The sequence below is a fragment of the Watersipora subatra genome, chromosome 1 (genome assembly GCF_963576615.1).
Source record: "Watersipora subatra chromosome 1, tzWatSuba1.1, whole genome shotgun sequence".
NCBI classification, from domain to species: domain Eukaryota; kingdom Metazoa; phylum Bryozoa; class Gymnolaemata; order Cheilostomatida; family Watersiporidae; genus Watersipora; species Watersipora subatra.
The window spans coordinates 30490793-30512425 of NC_088708.1; the positions used below are offsets into that span (position 1 = coordinate 30490793).

The 21633-nt window shown below is 34.7% G+C and overlaps 1 protein-coding gene across 2 annotated transcripts; it reads left to right on the forward strand.

Moving 5' to 3' along the window:
• Nucleotides 1-1237: 1237 nt before the first annotated feature.
• On the forward strand, nucleotides 1238-19896 carry LOC137399315 (centriolar satellite-associated tubulin polyglutamylase complex regulator 1-like). 2 transcript variants are annotated; one of them, XM_068085387.1, is made up of 9 exons: nucleotides 1238-1306; nucleotides 1926-2034; nucleotides 4171-4301; nucleotides 4915-5085; nucleotides 7642-7849; nucleotides 9305-9414; nucleotides 14872-14920; nucleotides 16695-16710; nucleotides 19509-19675. In XM_068085387.1, the coding sequence occupies exons 1-9, from the start codon at nucleotides 1273-1275 to the stop codon at nucleotides 19530-19532; spliced, it is 852 nt and encodes a 283-aa protein (XP_067941488.1). In that variant the 5' UTR covers nucleotides 1238-1272; the 3' UTR covers nucleotides 19533-19675. The 2 variants fall into 2 exon arrangements, with proteins under 2 accessions (XP_067941488.1, XP_067941479.1); XM_068085378.1 differs by lacking the exon at nucleotides 16695-16710 and having other exon boundaries at nucleotides 19509-19896.
• Nucleotides 19897-21633: the final 1737 nt, after the last annotated feature.

Here is a 21633-nt window from a genome sequence, read left to right on the forward strand (position 1 = left end):
TTTTAAATGAGAACTTTTTAGCGTTACTACTTGTACATCCTCAAAAGGTTCAAGTTGTAAAGGTGTAGGTGAAGAAACTTGAAGCTAGTTTTCGAAAATAGTTATTTTTTATATATATCAGTTATATATTTTTTATTATATCAGTTAAATATATTAGTGTAGCTAAAACTAGTGGCTGGTTAAATTAATAAATCAGATACTAGATCTAAATAATAACACACTTACAGGTAATACAAGCGTTGCAAAAGGCTGCACCACTGCCTACCGCTGCGCACGTAGTACCCTTGATTCATATGCAGAATAAATATTGCTGAAATTACAGTAAATAGGTTTTATAGAAATTAGTGTGCAGTTTTAAAAGCATAGCTTAACATCTTAAAATGTTTAAAGCAGGATAGGCGTTACTTCACCACAACATGTATGCAATGACTTGTTTGAGAACATCTTATGCAAATCATAAAAGACACACAAAAATGTATGTGTTTTTATATGCGTTTCTGCCTGCTATTAAAGAGCGTCTGATGCAAAGAATTTGTTTTATTCGGGTTTACTTGTTAAGAAGTATATTGTAGGGTTGTTTGATTAGGTGTTTCCATGGCTCGCATTGCTTGATAGTTCTTAAACTATTATGCAACAATAAATTCTAAGTCACTTTACGGCTATCACGGAATAAATAAAGTATACCATGATGAAGGACAATATAGCACTATGTTGGCTACTTTGTGTATATTTTTTAGGTTTCTCGCTTTATATCTTTATTGAGTTTTGTACTTGTTAACAATGTGTGCAGAAGATCTTCTAACTGCAGTACAGTACCATAGGAATTGTTATAAATTTAGTTCAATGTCTGTCAGACCTTGTTTATGGTTCATGGTTTAGTTTGTTAGTTAAAGATATATTTCCTTAATTATTTATACTAGCATCTGTCAAAAAACTTTATACATTTGGTTTGTTTTTTGGATTAGTCCAAGTTAAGTTATAAATTTAAACTAGTGTGTAAATAAAGTGTTGGCAAACTAAAACATGAAGAACTTGTAGAAAAACAGAGAAATTAATCATGGAGGTGTGTGAAAGTGAGCAGAATGAAAAATAATGGTTTTAACTTCAATTTGCCAATACAAGTTTGCATGCTAAGACTAGAAATTTCAGCTTACGTTTTCAGGTGTTTTTCATTAATTCAAAGTCAGGCTCTAGTTATTCCTACAAAACATCATAAGTAGAGAAATGTAAATTATTTGCTTTCTTGACTATAGTAATACTTGTAGGTCAGAAATGGCAAGAGAACTCTCTACTACAGAGTATTTAAGTGAGTCATCATTCTGTTTTTTAAAATCCTTAGTAAATATTGACATGCTGTTAGAACAAAGGGTATGAGCTAACTTGTTTGCATCTACAAGATTACATCAGCTACTGCGAATTTTCAAGTTTTAAAGTGGCCTTTGTGTTAGCTATATTTTTGTGAAAAACAGATTAAAAATAGACAACTTGTAAAATTCTTTTTAAATAAAATTGGTTATCAGTAGTGTTAGACAACTCACGCTGTTAGATGGCTCATACTGTTACATGGCTCATATTGTTGGATGACTCACATTGCTAAGGTGGTTAGTGTTGATAAATAGTGCATACTCAAAAAGTGACTCATTTTTTAATTTTCAGATTTTTATCATTAATGAATATCTAATGCAGTTCATTAGACTACAGGTGTTAAATGAATTTATCCACGCCACTAATCTAAATCGTGCTGTGAGATGACTCATCCTTTAAATTGCTGGTAGGATTTTATCTTGTTTTGTTAGGTTAGCAGTGCTGTTGCTCGAGTTGCTTTAGTTGTAGAAGCTTTGGACTGGTTGTCATCTGACAAATACTTTATAATGTTTGTTATTATTTTAACCCTTCTCCGGAATGCTTTAGTATATCTGTTGTAGATCACAATCATATACTAACATATGTGGAGGACGCAATAACTCAACTATTAAACTATAGATCGGACCTTCAACCTTCAAAAGTTGATGTTAATCGTTTCTTAGCTCAATAGTAAGTGACCACCAAAGGTTCTCTGGAGATCTGAATAATTCACCAGTATTTTCTCAGTCGCTAAGCAAATGCACTACTGATTAGGAGTTATCTTTCATGTTACTAGTTTTTATGTATTTCATTTGCTGCAATCTGCATATTTACTGAAGCTTATGTAAACCTAGATACATGTATTCTAATTAAATTAGGTTATGCAGTATAAGTAAATATTTTATATGGTCACATTGTTTAGGAGTTGATTGGTACCAAAACCCTTACCAAACATAAAGTGTTCATTTTATTTTTATACTAGCGGAATTCCGGTCATTGCACAGATAATGGAATAATTACTTAAAGATTGACTTGCAACAAAATTTACATTACCGTTATTTGATATGAAAAGATTCACCATGTCTCTTACTCTGTTGTGTTGTAGGTGCAAAATATGTGGAAAGGTGATTACAAGCTCTTAAAAGCTCAAAAACGAACAGAAAATCGCAGCCACACAAGACCGCCGTAGTTTGGATTCCCTTTCCAAAACGGCTCAAATGTGGTGTAGTTGTGAGAGATGGTTGCTGTTTACACTTTCTTGCAACCTTATTCGTCGAAATGTTTTCACAAATATACTTCACGCATTCAATAAAACTATGTCTATTGTTCTTACGCATCTGTTTTATCGTCACCGTAATGCTGTCACTTTTAGCAGGATATCTTATAACTTACCGTAAAAATTTGTTTAATTTTTTAGCCTTAGCTTGTAGGAGTACATATCATTGTCAGATAATCATGACAAGCCTGTTGGTCAAAAGTTCTGCAGAAATTATTTGCAAAGTATTGGGTCACATGATCAGATTACGACTTGCCAATTAGACCCGGCTGAAACAAAACTGTAAAGTAGTGAGCATCTATATTTGATACGGGTCTTCGGTAAAACCCGAAGTGTTTGTCATAAACTAGTCCTACGATAAGTTTTATATTGAGCTTTTTATTGGCCTTTCAATTCACGTGAGAACATACATGACAAGACGATAACCAAATTTCGTGGTTACGTCAGAGAAATAAAGAGATTCCAATCTATGGCGGCTTTTCGTTTTTGAGCTTTTAAGAGCTTGTATTCACATTTCCACATATTTGGCACCTACAACACAACAGAGTAAGACATGGTGAATCTTTTGATACCAAATAACTGTAATGTGAATTTTGTTGCAAGTTAACCTTTAATGAGTTTGATTAAGTTACCTGGAAAGCTAGATCTTTACTAAAATCTTTACTAAAACAATATCCACATTTTGGACTTGCTTAACAATTGTTACACGTAACAGTCAACACTGCTAGTTATTAACCCCAAGTCAGTGAATATCTTAACCAATGTAATGACTATTTGCCAATTGAATCCATTGCATTCCAGGTAGCTTAATGGTTAAGTTCCCCGCCCCTAGATATGGAAGTCTTAAGATCAAATCCGGTGCCATGTGGAATTTTCAGTGCTAGATTTTAATAACTATAATTGGATACAGGGTTTAAAAGAGACAATCACTTAGATTTATATATATACTAGCTGTGCTACCCGGCGTTGCCCGGGTAATAGAAAAGTCTTTGGACAAAAAATCGATTTGTATTTAACATATAACAACATTTGCCATTCTAACTATCAAACTACATATCATGATAAAAGCGTTTTGTCTCATAAACGATGAAAAGTAGTGAGAGTTTTTGCTATTGGCTTGCGCGCTAATAGACAGTACGTTTAATAATGTGAGCGTTTAATAATGTGAGCGAACAGCTTCTCGTGACGTCATGCTATGACCCGCATCATACGCAAAGCAGTAAGGTATTTGCTCTCATATAATGACTTATATTGGCAAGCTAGCAATTTGATTTCTGTAGTCTAGTGGGTAAGGCGTCAGACTGGTAAACAGCAGGGTCTGAGATCGAATTTTCTTCGGTACTGAATATTTATTTTAAGTTATATAGCCGGACAATCAATCCTTCAAACATACAACAAACTTTTAGAAATATAGGTAAGTCGGTCTCATTTATGCAGGCCTATCAAAATCTACTGCAAATATATATTTATGATTGAAACAGGGCCTAATTTGAATTTACTCTGAGTTCTTTTATAATTGATCACAATGTTTTGTTTTTATTTTATTTTAGCTTCAGCTGTTTGAAAGAAGGCAGACATGTGTTGTTTAGAGAATTTGCATTCATTAATGCCACTCCTTTCAACAGAGCCTGTTTCATCGAGACGTTTCTCAAGTGCTTTGCTGTTTTAGGAAAAAAAGGAGGTAAACTCTTATAGTTACATAGAGCGGAGAGACTCTTTAGGCAGTTTCTCATATTTAGCCACTCAGCAATATCTGTTGACACCTAATGACATCACTTGACACCAAACAACATTTCCCTGGCTGTTAAGGACATTTTTTGACTCGAAAAGACATTTTTCAGATATCTATTAAAGTCTTTCAATCCTTGACCGCATATCTCATTACCCAAAGGCATATTTGTTGACATTTTTTGACACTAGCTAGCATTTTTCAAACTACTATTGATATCTTGACACCAAGTGACATGTTCCAGACAGCTATTGACATCTTGACACCAAGTGACATGCTTCAGACAGCTATTGACATCTTGATACAAAGTTACATGTGTCAGAAAACTATTGTCATCTTTCTACCAATTGACTAGTTTCCTGCAAATAAACACATCGCTTTGACACTCAATATGCAGTTTTGTTATCGTCTGACATCTCTGAATGTCATCTGACACGCCCATGGCCTATAATACTTATCCTACATGCACCAAAAGCATACCACTGAGAAAGTTTTTATGATCCTCATTGGTTGAATTATGTTTTGAAAATGCATCATCGTAGGCTATCTTTCTGGTTGATTGCAGATCTACTGACGATACGAGAGTACTACGCACTTGTGTCCATTCTCTGCAATGACTTCCCGTATGAAATACTTCAGAACACGGCTAAGATAGTACTAATAGACGATGCTCATGACTGCCTCATAGCATTCACCGACTTTCTCTATTCATTTCAACTCCAGTTCTACTACCAAGGTGAGCGCTCTCGGTGTGATGGGTCATCAGTAATGCAGATTAAAAGAGAATAGAGAGAGGTTGGTGTTTATAGTGTGAGAAATCTCTTGAAGATTGAGTGTGATGCCCGCTTAACAGAGGCTATGCGTGTTTTAGAGCCATTGTTACACAAACAATCACTCTGTAATCTTGGTTGGACACGTCTGAGTCTAGTGGGAAGGGAACCTCGATGACTGGAGACATGCTTAGTTACAGAGCTGGTCATTCCTGTCACCAGGGGCCTTTTTTGGGAAATGAACCCCAGCGTGTTGTTTGGAGGTCAAGAGTTCTAGACCATGGCTTATCTATAGAACATTTATCTCAATAATGGGTGTTACGCCTTTATGTGAGAATATAGATTGCCTAATATTTTATGCTAAAAAAAGAATATAATATATTCTTAATAATGTGGTTATAATCTATGTGTATAAATCTTAGTGTCGGCCATTTTGTTATACCCTGTGTCCAGTTAGAGCTATTAAAGTCTAGCAATGAAAAATCTGTGCAGTACTGGTTTTGATCTCGGGACCTCCAGATCTAGAGAACTTAACTATTAAGCTACACAGAATACATTAGATCCATTGTGCAAATAGTCATTACATTGGTTAAGTTATTCACGCTTAAAGCACTAGCTTGGAATTAATAACTAGCACATTATTAAACGTACTGTCTAATAGCGCGCAAGTCACTAGCAAAAACTCTCACTACTTCTCATCGTTTATGAGACAAAACGCTTTTCTCATGATATGTAGTTTGATAGTTAGAATGGCAAATGTTGTTATATGTTAAATACAAATTAATTTTTTGTCTAAAGACTTTTCTATTACTCGGGCAACGCCGGGTAGCACAGCTAGTATATATATAAATCTAAGTGATTGTCTCTTTTAAACCCTGTATCCTATTATAGTAATTAAAATCTAGCACTGAAAATTCCACATGGCACCGGATTTGATCTTAAGACTTCCATATCTAGGGGCGGGGAACTTAACCATTAAGCTACCTGGAATGCAATGAATTCAATTGGCAAATATTTATTACATTGGTTAAGATATTCACTGACTTGGGGTTAATAACTAGCAGTGTTGACTGTTACACGTAACGATTGTTAAGCTGGTCCAAAACGCGGGTATTGTTTTAGTAAAGATTTTAGTATAGATCTAACTTTCTAGGTAAGTTACTCAAATTCATTAGGTAATTATTCTAGTAATCGAGCATTCCGCTAGTTATATTATAATTATGCAATATAATGTGATTATAATTCTTTCATGGTTTTCAAAAGGCATTTCTGTTAGCCTTAGTGTCAGTCCAGCTTACAATGCGTCATGACTTGATACTAGAATCTGGATTGTGGTTTTGTTGGTTGAGCTATTGAGCTGTGTGTAGGTGTTGTGGTTAATTCTGCCAAGTCTATCGGTGTCATGAGAAACTAAGGGCTTTTTTTGATCGCCAGGCAGAAATTGATTTATTCAGCAACATCAAGGTACAAGTACTGAATTGTTTAACAAGTAAACGAGAGACTGTCATTTGTTGAAAACGGTAGTTCTGATCTGGGCCACTCACTAAACAGTAAAAAGAAGCCTCGAACTTCGTGTGACTTTTGCATTCAAATTATACAATAGTTGGACATTTATATTTAAACATTTACTAAATCATTTATTGATTTTATTATTGCTAATAAATTAATATTTTTTATTATTTTTTTTGGAAAATGAGGAGTTGTTTTCTCGTTATGCATTTTACTAGTTTATTACCATTATAAAAGTTTGTGACCCTTTAGTGTCGCATAAGTGTTGTAGGATTTGTTACTATAATTGGGAGTTCGGATCATATTGCTTCTTTCCTATAGAGAGAATCACATCTGCTTAGATGATATTTGAATGCGTATTTAATCAGCTAGTAGTGTAAATGAAGGAAAAATCAATTTCTAATGTATGATTTTTATATACCGATACATCAGAGTTGACCGGTTGAGATTAAAATGTCCATATAAACAGTTCATATTGATAGTCTATTGATAATCAAATTAACTACAGTGTCTTCATTTGATTTAGCGATTGCATCCAGATGTCTGGTGGACCATGTCAAATATTCTTTCCTCTCAGCGTGCCAGTTCAGTCGCTGTTTCGCACATTTTTTTCGTTAAATGAATACTAATTTTTAATTTATTTAACATTAACTATTTACCATATAACACTGCCGTTTAAACAAGGATGAATGAAGAGTATCAGCGTCATGAAACCTTTTATTAGGTGTAGCCTCATTTCAGTGTTCTTGAAAGTTCTTTTTTATTTATTTGAAGCAAGGTCACAGCTCACACAAGTATGCTATAAAATGTATCTTTCAATATGCTCAATCATATTTAGTAATCATTTTTTGAGTTTGTTTTTTGAAAAGTTAAGAATATGGTATTTGGTAAATCAGGTGCCATACCGATAAGTCAAGATAATGGTACATATAATGTCCTTGAACTCAATTCTAAAATTCATGAATGCTTTCATTAAGCCATCGTTGTCATGAATGCTTGTCACTATTTTACAGAGTTTTTGGAAACTTCTCATCTGGTCTATCAGTCCCTACTCGGTGAGAACCAGAGTCCACGTGACATTGTAGTCCCAACCGATCACATGACTGATCACATGACCGAGGTAGTGAAGGAGAAGCTGCCTGCTCAGAACAGCTCTGACGGAGTTGACAGCATGAAATTCTACAGATCTCTCAGCCAGCTGCCAGACAAACACAAGTTCAGGTTAGAGACCTGCTCGGTTCAGAGACCCTTTAGTCGTTGGTCAGTTTCCTCGCGTCTTTTTTCGTCTAGAACGGCAGCAATTGCAAAACCAATTCAGGTTCATTCTTTTCAAATGTTTTTAAGCTTGTTTATATATGCGAAAATATGCAAAGTGAGGCATGGTGTTAGAAGACCCATCAATACACTAAACTGCATGAATGCATGTGTGAATAGTTTAAAGTAAACATCAGTTTGTCTGACTCGATGTCAAGCTTGTTCATTTTGCTCACCCCCCCCCCCCTCTCGTACTCCTGGATAAGTTCTCAGACAGCAGTATATTGTTTTTAATAGCTGTATGATGTCTGTTAAGGTAGGAATTAGCATCAGTATGGACGTCCGGTCTATTTTAGTCAAACTGTCATAATGACCACCTTTAGTGGCCTTATGGGTGTTGTGTGCAAAAACACAGAATATCAGTGGAATAATAGATCATGCTGTGATCACATGGTAGCAGTTGGTTATAGATGCATCTGTTTACTTCAATAAACACAATAATTATGATGTTTTCATCTTCTGTCTCGAGCTATAATTCTTTTTTCTATGCTGTTTCAGCTATTATAGGTTATCAATTAATTACTTTTAAATATTTTTTGTTTATTAAGTTTCTAAAACTAATACAAATACTCGCTGTCAAATATTTAACAAAATATATTATCATGCTTGTTTTGTCAAAGGTATTTTTCTTCATGGAAAAATGTTTAACTTTTCGCATTAAAATCAAATGTTATAGATGTGTTTGTTTTGTCAGTTCTATAAAGGTTACAATATTTGACAGCTTTGTTCTCCCTAAGTCATTAGAAATATGTAAAATATGGTCTGCATTTGGTGAGCTTCCTGTGCAATTCATTGCAAGGATTTCATTTCTGATTTTTTGCAAATTATCAGTACTCTGAAGAATTGAGTTGTAAATTGTTTGATTAGCATTATTTCTTTGGCTGAACAGTAGTATTAAGTACAATAAATAACAAAGATCGGTTTGATTCACTTGAACAATGCTACATCCTGACAACCTTGTATCAACATAGCTCTAGTAGTTCTTAGGCATGTCAACAAACAATAGTTATCACTAAAGATAGCAATAGAATTATTATCAGTTTTTTTGCTTCGAAATTGGACTAAGATAGCGTTGAGAGTGCAATCGAGCTGTTGGGCCGATTGGATACATCTGAAATGGGCCTGATGGGCAGAAGTTGCATTCTATGCGAGCTTAAGTAGCAAACTGGAGTATTTTTGACAGATGGGCAGTGAATAGCTGATAAATTTTGCTCTTGTTCTGTAGATTCCTTGAGGCATTGCTGATGCCGGCAGCAGGAGCTTGACGCAGCAGTTAAACTCATTAGTTTGTGGTTCATGAATCCAGACTCTCACCACCTAGCTAAAAGCTACGTTGTATTGTAACTTCCTTCTTGTTTATAGTATTCCATCTCTCTCGGCACTCAAGGAAATTCTTTCCGCTGCTCCAAGCGTTACATTTTATGGATTTCTCGTAGCCCTTTCCAAGAGTGAGGCAATCAACACTGGAATAGGTATGTATGTCACCCATTTCTGTGTTTACAATCATTTGGTTTTAGTAGGTGTCTTATGTTGTTAGACTGTTGTTTATCCCACTGTTCCATTGTTTTTGCTAGTGTAATTTTCTCCTGTGTTATCTTGGATTGACCATTAAATTATATTCATGTCGGTCTTAAAACATTTCCTTGTCCTGTTTAAATAGTCGAAGGATGTCGATGTATTACATGCTGCTATCTCTGGTGTTTAAACTTTGTTTAAATTGAAGGTTTTTGAGAAAAGTCATTTTTCTTTTATGGTTGTCTCTTACCCACATTTGAGTTGCATTATAATATTAAAACCCGATTTTATATCATTTCTTTGTCAGCAGCTATCAGTTTCACTTGATTCCATTAGTATATTCACGAGTGACATTCGACATACAATGTAAATTTAATTAAATGTTTATTTCGACCTACATTTGTTTTAAAACATTGCAATCTATGGCGCCTTACAGTGCCTCGCGTTGCGTGTTCGCAACTCGAGTTGATCAACTCGAGTTGCACAACTCGAGTTGTGAACGCGCAACACGACTTTTCAAAAGTAAGGTGCAATATATTGGTATTACGGTAAAATAACCGTAGATCTGGTTATATTAACAATGGTATATCAATAGGCACCCGTTAGCTAATAGAAATTAAACTGTATGTACTGTAAAACTACAGCTAATAGCGAATTATTAGAATTATACTGTGCCGAGTTTGCAACTCGAGTTGTACAACTCGAGTTGTGCAACTCGAGTTGTACAACTCGAGTTATATTTACAAACTCGAGTTGTACAACTCGAGTTGTGCAACTCGAGTTGTACAACTCGAGTTGCAAACTCGGCACAGTATAATTCTAATAATTCGCTATTAGCTTTAGTTTTACAGTACATACATATAGTCTGGTGGCCGCAGGGTTTTTGTGTCGTTTTTTTGCCAAGGTGGCACGACAATGGGGTATAACGAATCTTAGATTTAATGGATAGAATAAAACATCTCCTAACTTTTTTATTATACCTACCGGAATTATTCTTATCAAGCAGTGATTATTTGCCATTAAAAGATGGGTAGAAATGCATAAATGAGATTTCCCTTGCGCCATGCGCAATTAGCCAAATCAGCCAATCAGCTAGGTAAACATAAATCTATACATTTGTTTAATACGGGGCGTATTTGCATTCACCGATAACATTTGTGCCCTTAGTCTGTTTCCGCTGTTCCGTGTTAGAAACTGCCGTATACGTCGGTTGGTAGTAACGCAAATTTAGTATCTTCTATTTAAATTGATTACCACAGCTAGCTATTATCAGGTACATAATTCATTATAATCAAGTTTTACATGCTAAGAAGTCAACAATGTTTTACTAACGGAAAAAAGCGATAATCCAAAGTTTTTATGAGATGTAGAGCACCATCTACAAACAGCCAGATCGCAGCTCGCAGTGTTAGTCGTATGTAAATGCCACACTGAATGCTTGAGGAAGATTGCTAGTGAGTCGAAATAACAAAGAGCTTCTCAAGTTGCAAAGAATCTCAAACCCCTGAAAAAAATAAGGTGAGATGATAGCAAACTCATTTTACTTAATATTTATGAATAATTAATCAAAGATTAAATGCATTGCTTTATTGAAAATCTTGCGTTTCCTTCACTGTGTACTGTAGTCAGTTGGATCAATGAGTGATAGGTGTTGATTATAATGAATCAAACTCTCAAGTCAAACTTCTCAGTCCAGATTTTACATATTGGTTACAAACTATACAATAAACTAATCTCTGTCGTAGGTATTGTTGCTGTGTCTTCAGACACTCACTGTTTCATACACTCAATAGCTTAACTCAATTTGTTTAATTTTTAGGCTAAAACGGTAGCACTACATAACATTATAAGCTACTTATATTACTTATACTAGAATACCTAGATTGGGTATTTTTTTAATAAATCAGTAATACTGGACTATTTGTAATATAGAATGCCTCTGCTGATTTTTATTAAGACTTAGCTCGCCTATTTACAAAATTGGAGACTGTATTGCTCTTTGAAACGTCAAACCAATATCAACACAAAGTGTAGTACCTTTATGCAAATGTATGATTGTTATTTAACTGATGGTTTGGTTAGTTTTAAGTTACTATATTGTATCATGCAGAACTTATCAGTACTGTATTATTATGTTATTACACTATATTCTATTGTATTATAATAGCTGTATTATGTTGTATTGAACTGATTTGAATTGTGCTATAGGACTGATATGTTGCATTTTGTTGTGTCATATTATATATATTAATAAATATTTTGTTGTATTTTAATCAATTATATTGTATCGTTATAGCACTCACATATCAATTATTACCTTACAGAAGTATGCGATGTATGAGTTAACTAATTATTGTTGTGGTTAAAGCTAAAGGGGGTACATCTATTACTTTTATGTAGGGCTATGCACATTGCGTACACGTTCAAATCAGTATTGTAGCTCTTCCTATTTTCAAGTTTTAAATTTATTGCTACATGCTTTGATAGATCGTTTTTCGGGTAGGTTATGATCGATAAATATTGCACCATAAATGTATGTCAGCTCTTATATGTCTATATGATCATTTTGTATTTTGAACTCATTGTCTCTAATGGATGCGATTCTTTACATTGTAGTCGGCTGCCAGGGACTTGATATGACAAACATTTTTCGCCATCACCTTAGCCACTGATCTGCCAGAAACCCTCTTCATACTCGTTACATTGATACCTGTACAACTACTGATTGACAGGCTATACTGTATACCTCATTGGGTACACTGGTTGTGACGCAGACTAACTAACAAATCTAATGTAAACTTAATCTTTTAAATGAAATTATTATTATTAAAATTATTTCTTTTTTATTTAACTGACATCAATATGTGAAATTTCTGGCTTAGCTTTAGATTTATTGTACTGGTAGCATGTTAACACCATGCAGTATTTTGAAACCATGTATGGTTGAAATGTTGAATGTAACCAGTGTGATGGAATGTGTGGTGCAGTATGTTCGATGACAACCAACTTTCTGGATGATTAATTAATATCATGTCTTTGTATGGGTATCTTAGTACTTATGATGACTAGTATGAAGACTATGAAGACTTATGAAGACTAGTATGATTATTATATAGCATGTTTACCAAAGTACATAGTCTGTTTATCATGATACATCAAAAACTGTTAATTGTTTCTAGAAAGCATATTGCAAAAGTATTCAATAAAACTATTACATAATTATAATCTTAAAGCTCATCATCACCGTCTAATTGATTACCATCCTCAATCTCGTCAGTCATTTCATTACTGCACTCTACACAGCCGCATAGACTTGCAAACTTTTTTTTTGCATGAGCAACTGGTCCATTGGACAAGCTGCCTAGGAATAGCTCTTTGCTCATCAGGAAAGCATTGCCCAGAAATCTCATCATCATCTTTACTCCAGACATGGTTTGTGGGATCTGGGGGCACCATTAATGGTTGAATTTTCCACTGCTGTATTGCTGCTTAGTAATTGACCCTCATTAAATGCCGACGGAGAGAACCCTCTTGGTGGAAGGTTTTTTTCATAAGATGTCCTTGATGAGAACAACCTGTATCTGGCGTCGGCTTCACTTGTAGAATCAGACTTGCCATAAAGATGCAGTGTTGAACGTGTTAGTGCGTTGAACAACCTTTTATCTAATATAATGTAGTAGTTGATTATATTGAATTATGTAATCCATGACAGCTAGCTTTGGAAATCGGTATAATTAGTAAATTAAAGTTTTCGATCATTACTCCAAACACCGGCGGTCGCTCGATGAGACAGGAAACTGACAACAAACCTAATTGATATCGGAGTAATTTAATACCCCCGTACTACAACATGAGGTAAATGTTGGTCTACGGCTCTGATTAGCTGGTCCGACTGACTGCACACGGCGTAAGAAAAAATTTATTTTTGTATAACTACTCACCATTAATGGCAAATTACTCTTAGCTTATCAACTAAAATAGCGGTAAGAAACTAAATTAGTAATGAATAAATTAGAAACATGTTAAAAGTGTCAAGTTACCATAGACCCCATCTTCTGTCACCTGTTGACACGATAATGCCCTGTGGCCACCAGACTAATAGTTTAATTTCTATTAGCTAACGGGTGCCTATTGATATACCATTGTTAATATAACCAGATCTACGGTTATTCTACCGTAATACCACTATATTGCACCTAACTTTTGAAAAGTCGTGTTGCGCGTTCACAACTCGAGTTGTGCAACTCGAGTTGATCAACTCGAGTTGTGAACGCGCAAGGCGAGGCACTGTAAGGCGCCATAGCAATCAGTATATGTGTACGCTATTAAACAATACTTCATGCCTTCTTTTAAATAGCTTTGGTTTTAACAAAACTAATCATGATCTCAAGAATAACAATACGGGTGTAGTAGTACTAGTGATAGTAGTACTAGTAATAGTAGTACTAGTGATAGTAGTACTAGTGATAGTATTACTAGTAATAGTAGTACTAGTGATAGTAGTACTAGCAATAGTAGTACTAGTGATAGTATTACTAGTAATAGTAGTACTAGTGATAGTAGTACTAGTGATAGTAGTACTAGTGATAGTAGTACTAGTGATAGTAGTACTAGTAATAGTAGTACTAGTAATAGTAGTACTAGTAATAATAGTACTAGTGATAGTAGTACTAGTGATAGTATTACTAGTAATAGTAGTACTAGTGATAGTAGGCTAAGAAAAGAAGGAAAAGCAGATATCTTCAGAGCAGTTCCTTGGAAGTTGTGTTGTAGCCCTCATGAGGAAGAAGGTGAAATTATTGCAAAGAATCCCAGAAACTATTAAAGGTGGAAAGGCTTGCCATGATAATTCAAGATAAAATGTAAAAGTTATCCAGAAACAATAAATTATATATAGATAAGTTGTGTTAATTAGTCTTTGCAGTCCAAGTTACACTAGCTCCATATATTTATGGGCACCTTTGCCTATTCACCACCATCAACTGCAACACCCAGGCTATATATCTGTCTTCAATAGAAATGCGAATCGGCAGTAAAATTTCCTTTTTATCGCTTGTTACTTCATATGTTTAGTTTTTACATATAACCAAGTCTCAGCCATTATTCAATCCCAATTCCTTATTGGTGACGGCATATTTGTGGCTCACATGGGCTTTATGAATCACACTTGCTCATCCTGTTAATTGTCAGGCAGTATGTAATGCTAGCCAAGTGTTGCTAGCTCATGGATCAACAAGTTGTCGATATCATTGCTCTGATTTCCTCACTCTCGACAGATCAATTGCTGACAAGTCTTTTTTCTAAGCTTGGTGAAAAGTTCTCACTTTCATATTGCTTCTACAGTTTTAGCTAGCATTTCTTTAGGAGTTGTCAACTACTGCTCTGACTGGTTACTTCGTTTATTGGTTTTATAGGAAAACTGCCGTCGACTGGGCAAATATTTGATGAAGTTGATTTAAACTTGTAAGTATGCTTCTTTGTTTAGACCGTGTTCCATGTCTCTTGCTTTTCAGTCTGGGTGCCTTAGCTAATAGTTCATACAATTAGCCTAAGGCTGATGCTCTTAAAATTTGACTTGCAACAAAATTCACATTACAGTTATTTGGTATCAAAAGATTCACCATGTCTTACTCTGTTGTGTTGTAAGTGCAAAATATGTGGGAATGTGGTTACAAGCTCTCAAAAGCTTAAAAAACGAACAGCTAATCGCAGCCACACGAGACCGCCGTAGTTTGGATTCTCTTTTCAAAACGGCTCAAATGTGACGTAGTTGTTACAAGATGGTTTCTGTTTACATTTTCATGCAACCTCCTTCGTCAAAATATTTTCACAAATATACTTGACGCATTCAATAGAACCATGTCTATTGTTCTTACGCGTCTGTTTTATCGTCATTGTAATGCTGTCATTTTAGCACTGATGTCTTATAACTTACCGTAAAAATTTGTTTAATTTTTTAACCTTAGCTCGAAGGAATACATATCATTGTCTGATAATCAAGACGAGCCTGTTGGTCACCTGTGATAATTGAAAAGTGCTGCTGAAATTACTTGCGAAGTATAGGGTCACATGATCAGATTACGACTTGACGATTAGATCAAGCCGAAACAAAACTGTAAAGTAGCGAGCGCCTATATTTGATACGGGGTCTTCGGTAAAACTCGAAGTGTTTGTCATAAACTAGTGCTACGATAAGTTTTATATTGAGCTTTTCATTGGCCTTTCAATTCATGTGAGAACATCACGTGACAAGACAATAACCAAATGTAATGACAACGTCAAAGAAATAAAGAGATTCCAATCTACGGCGGCTTTTCGTTTTTGAGCTTTTAAGAGCTTGTAATCACATTTCCACATATTTTGCACCTACAACACAACAGAGTAAATCATGGTGAACCTTTTGATACCAAATAACTGTAATGTGAATTTTGTTGCAAGTCAACCTTTAAAGATTAGTAGATCTAAGCACTGGTATACATCTATGACGCAGTTCAGATGCTTGGATAGTTCTATTGTTTCTGGCACTTGCCATCGTGGTAACATGATCATGTCTGTTCAAAAAACTGCTGCGAGTTTTTACATTCTTTAAATTGATTTTCATCCTGTTTTAGTTTTTTTAAGGTTTCTTAGCTAATCAGGATGTTGGTATACTTATAAAGACCAGCTTGTTATGTGTTCTAGATGTGATGTACTCTATAAAATATATTGATTCTATAGAATACGCATGTAGCATATATAATAGATTAATTTACCACTGTAAGTTATGTTATCATAATCTATATATATATTGTATATTTTATTTTTACCTCATTGTTTTCTGTAGTTTTAAGTTACACTCACCTTTAAATAGCTCACTTTCCAGACAGTAGGCGGAGCTTAAACTAGTATGGCATGGGAGACAAACCCTAGTTTTGTTGTTAAATAACATTTACCACAGCATTTAAAGGACTTGTTTATCACTATTCTATGGTGCATCAGCTGTTAAATACCATAATTTTATGGTATATGTGCAGTCAATATGAGCATTTAATCCAGCAAACAAGTTTTACATCATTCAACTTTTAGTATATATCTGTATTTATACACTTTAACTTCCTATAATTTTACAATAATACAATTATTTAGTTGTTTTTGTATGATGCTATTATATTTTATTATTATAAAAATGGCGTTTTTCCGTGCTATGAACTGCTGAAGTCTAGTCATACACTCCAAGATAGATTGTGTCTCCTTACAGAGATCTGACCCCATTCGTAAGTGTTTACCTCTGCAAGTAGTCGAGTTGTTGAGTGCTCTAGCTCCACATGTTTATATGATAATTGGCTCTTTCATTCACGGTTCATCTTGTTCACAGGACAGCTCGTCCACAGATCAGCTCGTCCACAGATCAACAAGTTCAAAGCCAAATCTGCTATGTTTAGCAATGACAGTCATACCTCAAAATAGAGTGTCTCAATATACGATAAATTTCAGATATGAAGAAAATTTTAAACAAACTTTTACCTAGACATGCGAGGCAAAGTTGAAATATGAGCATACAAAACAATTCTCGATGTGGTCGCTAAGTGACCGAGTATGTGAGAGTCCATTAACGAGAACAGTATCGCTTGAGTTTTCTCATTGGATCAGTTTGAAAATTCAGTGTGTGTTTAGTACGCTAAATTTATTAAAGTAAAATTTAATTTTTATGTTATCCTATGTAGCATCAGAAAAGTGTAGCCTGCTCAATGTGATGCCGTCGAGGCTCTCTCACATCTCATTCTCTTTTAGCCACTATCGTCTGTCTCGAAGGTAGAACTCATTACAATTTTATATATAATAAGGTTACATTCTATTACGGATCATAGTCATTAGATTATTTTGTGATTGTAGGTGGTAAATTAAAATAATTAAAAACACATTTCTCAATCGTATAATCCTGTTCTTATGTGTTTGTTTTCAGAGAGTGGGAAAGAATTAATCTATATTTAGTTATGTTATATAGAAAAAATTGATTTGAGATACGAAAGAATTGTCATACAAGCTCAGTCCTGGAACGCATTAGGCTCGTATGTCGAGGTGTGACTGTAAATTGCTTTAGCTATGATCACGTGGGTTTTTAGGCTACTCTGGGTCATTTTTTTGATATGGAGTCTCTTACCTTTCATTTTCATGTTAAAATTTCAGTTTTCTCTTCATATTTAATGACTGTCCAGACGTAACCTGAATACGAGTTGAGGAGGGGACGGGTTAGTCTGTGAACAAGCTGACCAATAGATGAGATGTGGGCATACACACTGTTTAGAGCAAAGCTTTTTATGTCTCCAGGATTTGGTGTCAAGTTGTTACCCTTTGTAATTCCTCCTCGCACTGGTCTACCTTTGCAGGCACAACGCTAGCCTTCTTAGAGGTTCCTCTCACTTAGATGCATCTTGGCTCAGTAGTGCGTATAGGCTATGTCCTTGACCTTACAAACATGTTTTCCATTGCCTTAATGTTTCTTCAGAGCTACAAACAGCGAGAGCTGATGTTATGTGATATTTTGTTTCAGCTTATTAATAAGATAAATTGTTGGTTTTCATACTCTGTGCTTATATCGTGTTATTTACTTGTTCAATTTGCCAGGACGTTTTTAATGCTAAAAAATATTTCATTTTCTCATTGGTTGGTGCCAATGTTGCATTAAAATTGCATTAATATATTAAAATTGCATTAATGTATTAAAATTGTATTAATACCGCATTAAAAATATTATCAGTCGGCATACTGTAAGCTGAGCTACTGTTAAACAATTTTAGCAGAAAGTAATAACTGTATGTATTTCATATAATAAAATTGTACAAGTATTGTAAATAGTATACAATAATAATCAATAATGTACTGCTCAATTTCTCAATTGAAGTAATTAAATTCACTTTCGTTTAATTTGTTTGGAAGGACTTTTTAGACAAGTTTAATATCAACTGTTTCTCGTTTCATACCTGACATGGAATACTTATTAATCATTTCGTTATTGTAGATTTTTAGTGATGATTTTGTCTGTCAGCACTATAATTGCGGGTAATGGCAGCATTGAGAAGCCTTTTAAAGCATCTAAGTTCATTTTTCCTTACACAGTTGAAAAAAAATTAAATGTTTGTACACGTAACCTGAGGATTTTAATGATTGCAAACATGCTATGATCATCCTCACACGTGGACCCATAATAGTCTACTGAAAGAACAAACTTGCAGTGTTTGTTGGCATAGTCTGGAACTTAAATTGCCTGAGATATTCTGGGCTGTCTAAATACAGTCAATACCTTCAGCGGGGTTTTACAGCCCTTGTACTCAAACTTTAGGTGTTTGAGATAAATGGGGCTATATTGGTGATCAAAGGTAGCAGACCCACAGGCTATTTGAATCACCATAAGCTATTATTCTGTTTAATAGTCTTAGTTGGATATTAATGAAAAGTTCTAAATGGTTCCTCTAATTTTGTTTGCAATATCCTGTTTACATATAATAGCAATACTATAATAATACATATAATAACAATGTTATTGTGGCTCATTTGTTAGCCTCTTGTCAGCTAATTGACAGTTTTATTTAGTGTTTTAAAGAATATAGGTAAATAGATATCTAAATTTGGTGTTAGAATACATTAGATTTTTTTTTCTTAAAATTTAGTCTGAATAAATTGCATTAGTTTTAGTGGTGCATTTGAGTCACCACCCTTTAATATTAGCTGGACCCTAAATATCATCGTTTAATTGGATTAAACAAGGAGTTTATGCTATAATTATATGATACTTGAAAAAATAATCTGATGTTAGGCACATGAAGTCAAACATATCAAGTTTTGTTTTCAAGGGATGTTCCAAAAAGTTGTTATAACTTTATGATGGCAAACGGCTCATCACACTAACAGAAGGTTATCGGTAGTCACACTAGTTTTCTTGGATCACAATATTTACTGCTCCGTCAAATGTGTTGGTCAAAATATACAGTAGATGCAACTCACACGAAGTCTTTCTAAAAGGACCCATTCACTAGCTCACCAGAAAGAAGGTTAATCAAAGCTGATATTGTAGGAGCGAACCAGTCAGGACATCTGAATCATCCAGCCTAACACAAACTTCTGGGACGGTACAGCAAGCCGCTCAAGAAACAACCCGAACGTTACAGCAAACCTCCCAAGAAACAACCAGACCATTACAGCAAAGCGCTAAAGGGGCATCTTATCCAGTAAAAATGCCCAAACAAGATTCACCAAAACGCCCTGCAACAAAGATAAGATCTGCAGTGCGCCGGCGGGCAGTATCCACAGAGTCAAGTTCAGATGACTCTTCTGATACCGACACTTGATTAAATTATAATATTCCTTTCATCTTATATGTTGTTTTTATCTTACATATTTGTATCCATTTCTATTTATCTTATGTTTTATGAATTAAAATAATCATTTATTTATGTATTCAATCTGTTTAAAGCATTATTAATTAATGTCTCAGTTTAAGTTTTAAAGATGTAAAAAGCATGAATGGTTCTGATCATAAGTCTATGGTTTCATGTGACACGTATCAAGTGCACCTCATGAAAGTCTATGGTTTCATGTGACACGTATCAAGTGCACCTCATGAAAGTCTATGGTTTCATGTGACACGTATCAAGTGCATCTCATGAAAGTCTATGGTTTCATGTGACACGTATCAAGTGCACCTCATGAAAGTCTATGGTTTAATGTGACACGTATCAAGTGCACCTCATGAAAGTCTATGGTTTAATGTGACACATATCAAGTGCACCTCATGAAAGTCTATGGTTTCATGTTACACGTATCAAGTGCACCTCATGAAAGTCTATGGTTTAATGTGACACGTATCAAGTGCACCTCATGAAAGTCTATGGTTTCATGTTACACGTATCAAGTGCACCTCATGAAAGTCTATGGTTTCATGTTACACGTATCAAGTGCACCTAATGAAAGCCAGAAATAGATATTCATGATGACATTCTGATAATTTTTACAAAATCACATGAATATCGCTATTTCTACTACAAGAACTAAATGATTTGTTAGTTTAATATGATAGCAATTATAGCGGGATACTAGCAGAGAGCCCAGCATTGCAGCGGGATACTAGCAGAGAGCCCAGCATTGCAGCGGGATACTAGCAGAGAGCCCAGGGTTGCTTAGAATCTTTTCATCTTACATGTATATCACCTGCCTGCAGCAGGGGTGTAGATTTTCAATACAAATTGCTACACTGCTTTCATAACCCATCGACACTTTTCATTGAGAGAAATTGCACATGCTTTAAGATTGATTGCTCTCATCAAGGTTATGATAGTAGTCATCTCGCTATAAATACTGTTATAGCAAGATATAGCGTTTGTAGCAAAACTAGCCGAATGTCCGGCATTGCACAAGTATTAAAATACAGCTTATAAACAGTGTCAGGTAATGGAGTTGCATACCACGTCCCACTAGCCTAAGACATAGCCAATGGCTAATTTGAATAAGCTAATATACGTATTACTAAACGGACTAATAAGAGCTGTGAGAGCAAGCTTTAGTGACTTTGTACATTGTAATTTGGACAGATTTTCCAAATTATGCCATACAAGAATCATAAATAATAAAATGATGTGTTGCTAATAAAAGTTTTTACTTGCTAACTCAAAACACACATATTTTGACTAACTAGACAGTACAAGAGTGAGCTGAACATGTTTCTAATATAGCATTTTAATCACACAATTCTTTTATATAAAGAACAAATTAGCATAATCGTTTTTCTAGTTCTTAGTGTTCGACTCTCCATCTTCAGAGCATTTTTATGATTTACTGCATTAGTGCAAAGCGTGATTAAATTATTTTCTTTTTCACATAAATCTAGCCCGCAAATTTTGTTTGTAAAATTGGCTCAAGTGTAAGTTAAAAATAAAGAACTATTTTTAATTTTTTGAGGAGCTCAGGTCATATGTAGAACATTTGATGATAGAAAGTAATGACATTTTGTATGTTAACTGTTGGCTTCTAGAATTTTCAATAAAATCCATAACAAACATAGTAGTAGCCAATCAATAGATTTAGTAAATATAAATTAGCACATTTGTAAGTTTTAGAGTTGTCCCCTCATTGTTTAGCTAAATTAAAACAAACAACTTAGGAAAACATGCTTTAAGCAAACGACCAACGCTGATATGGAATGG

Bases quoted from the DNA above. Each gene is read 5' to 3' on its own strand.
- LOC137399315 (XM_068085378.1), top strand. From the start codon at position 1,273: ATGGCAAGAGAACTCTCTACTACAGAGTATTTAA. The intron at 9,415-14,871 runs GTATGTATGTCA...TTGGTTTTATAG, and splicing joins GGCAATCAACACTGGAATAG to GAAAACTGCCGTCGACTGGG. The intron at 14,921-19,508 runs GTAAGTATGCTT...CTGATATTGTAG, and splicing joins GATGAAGTTGATTTAAACTT to GAGCGAACCAGTCAGGACAT.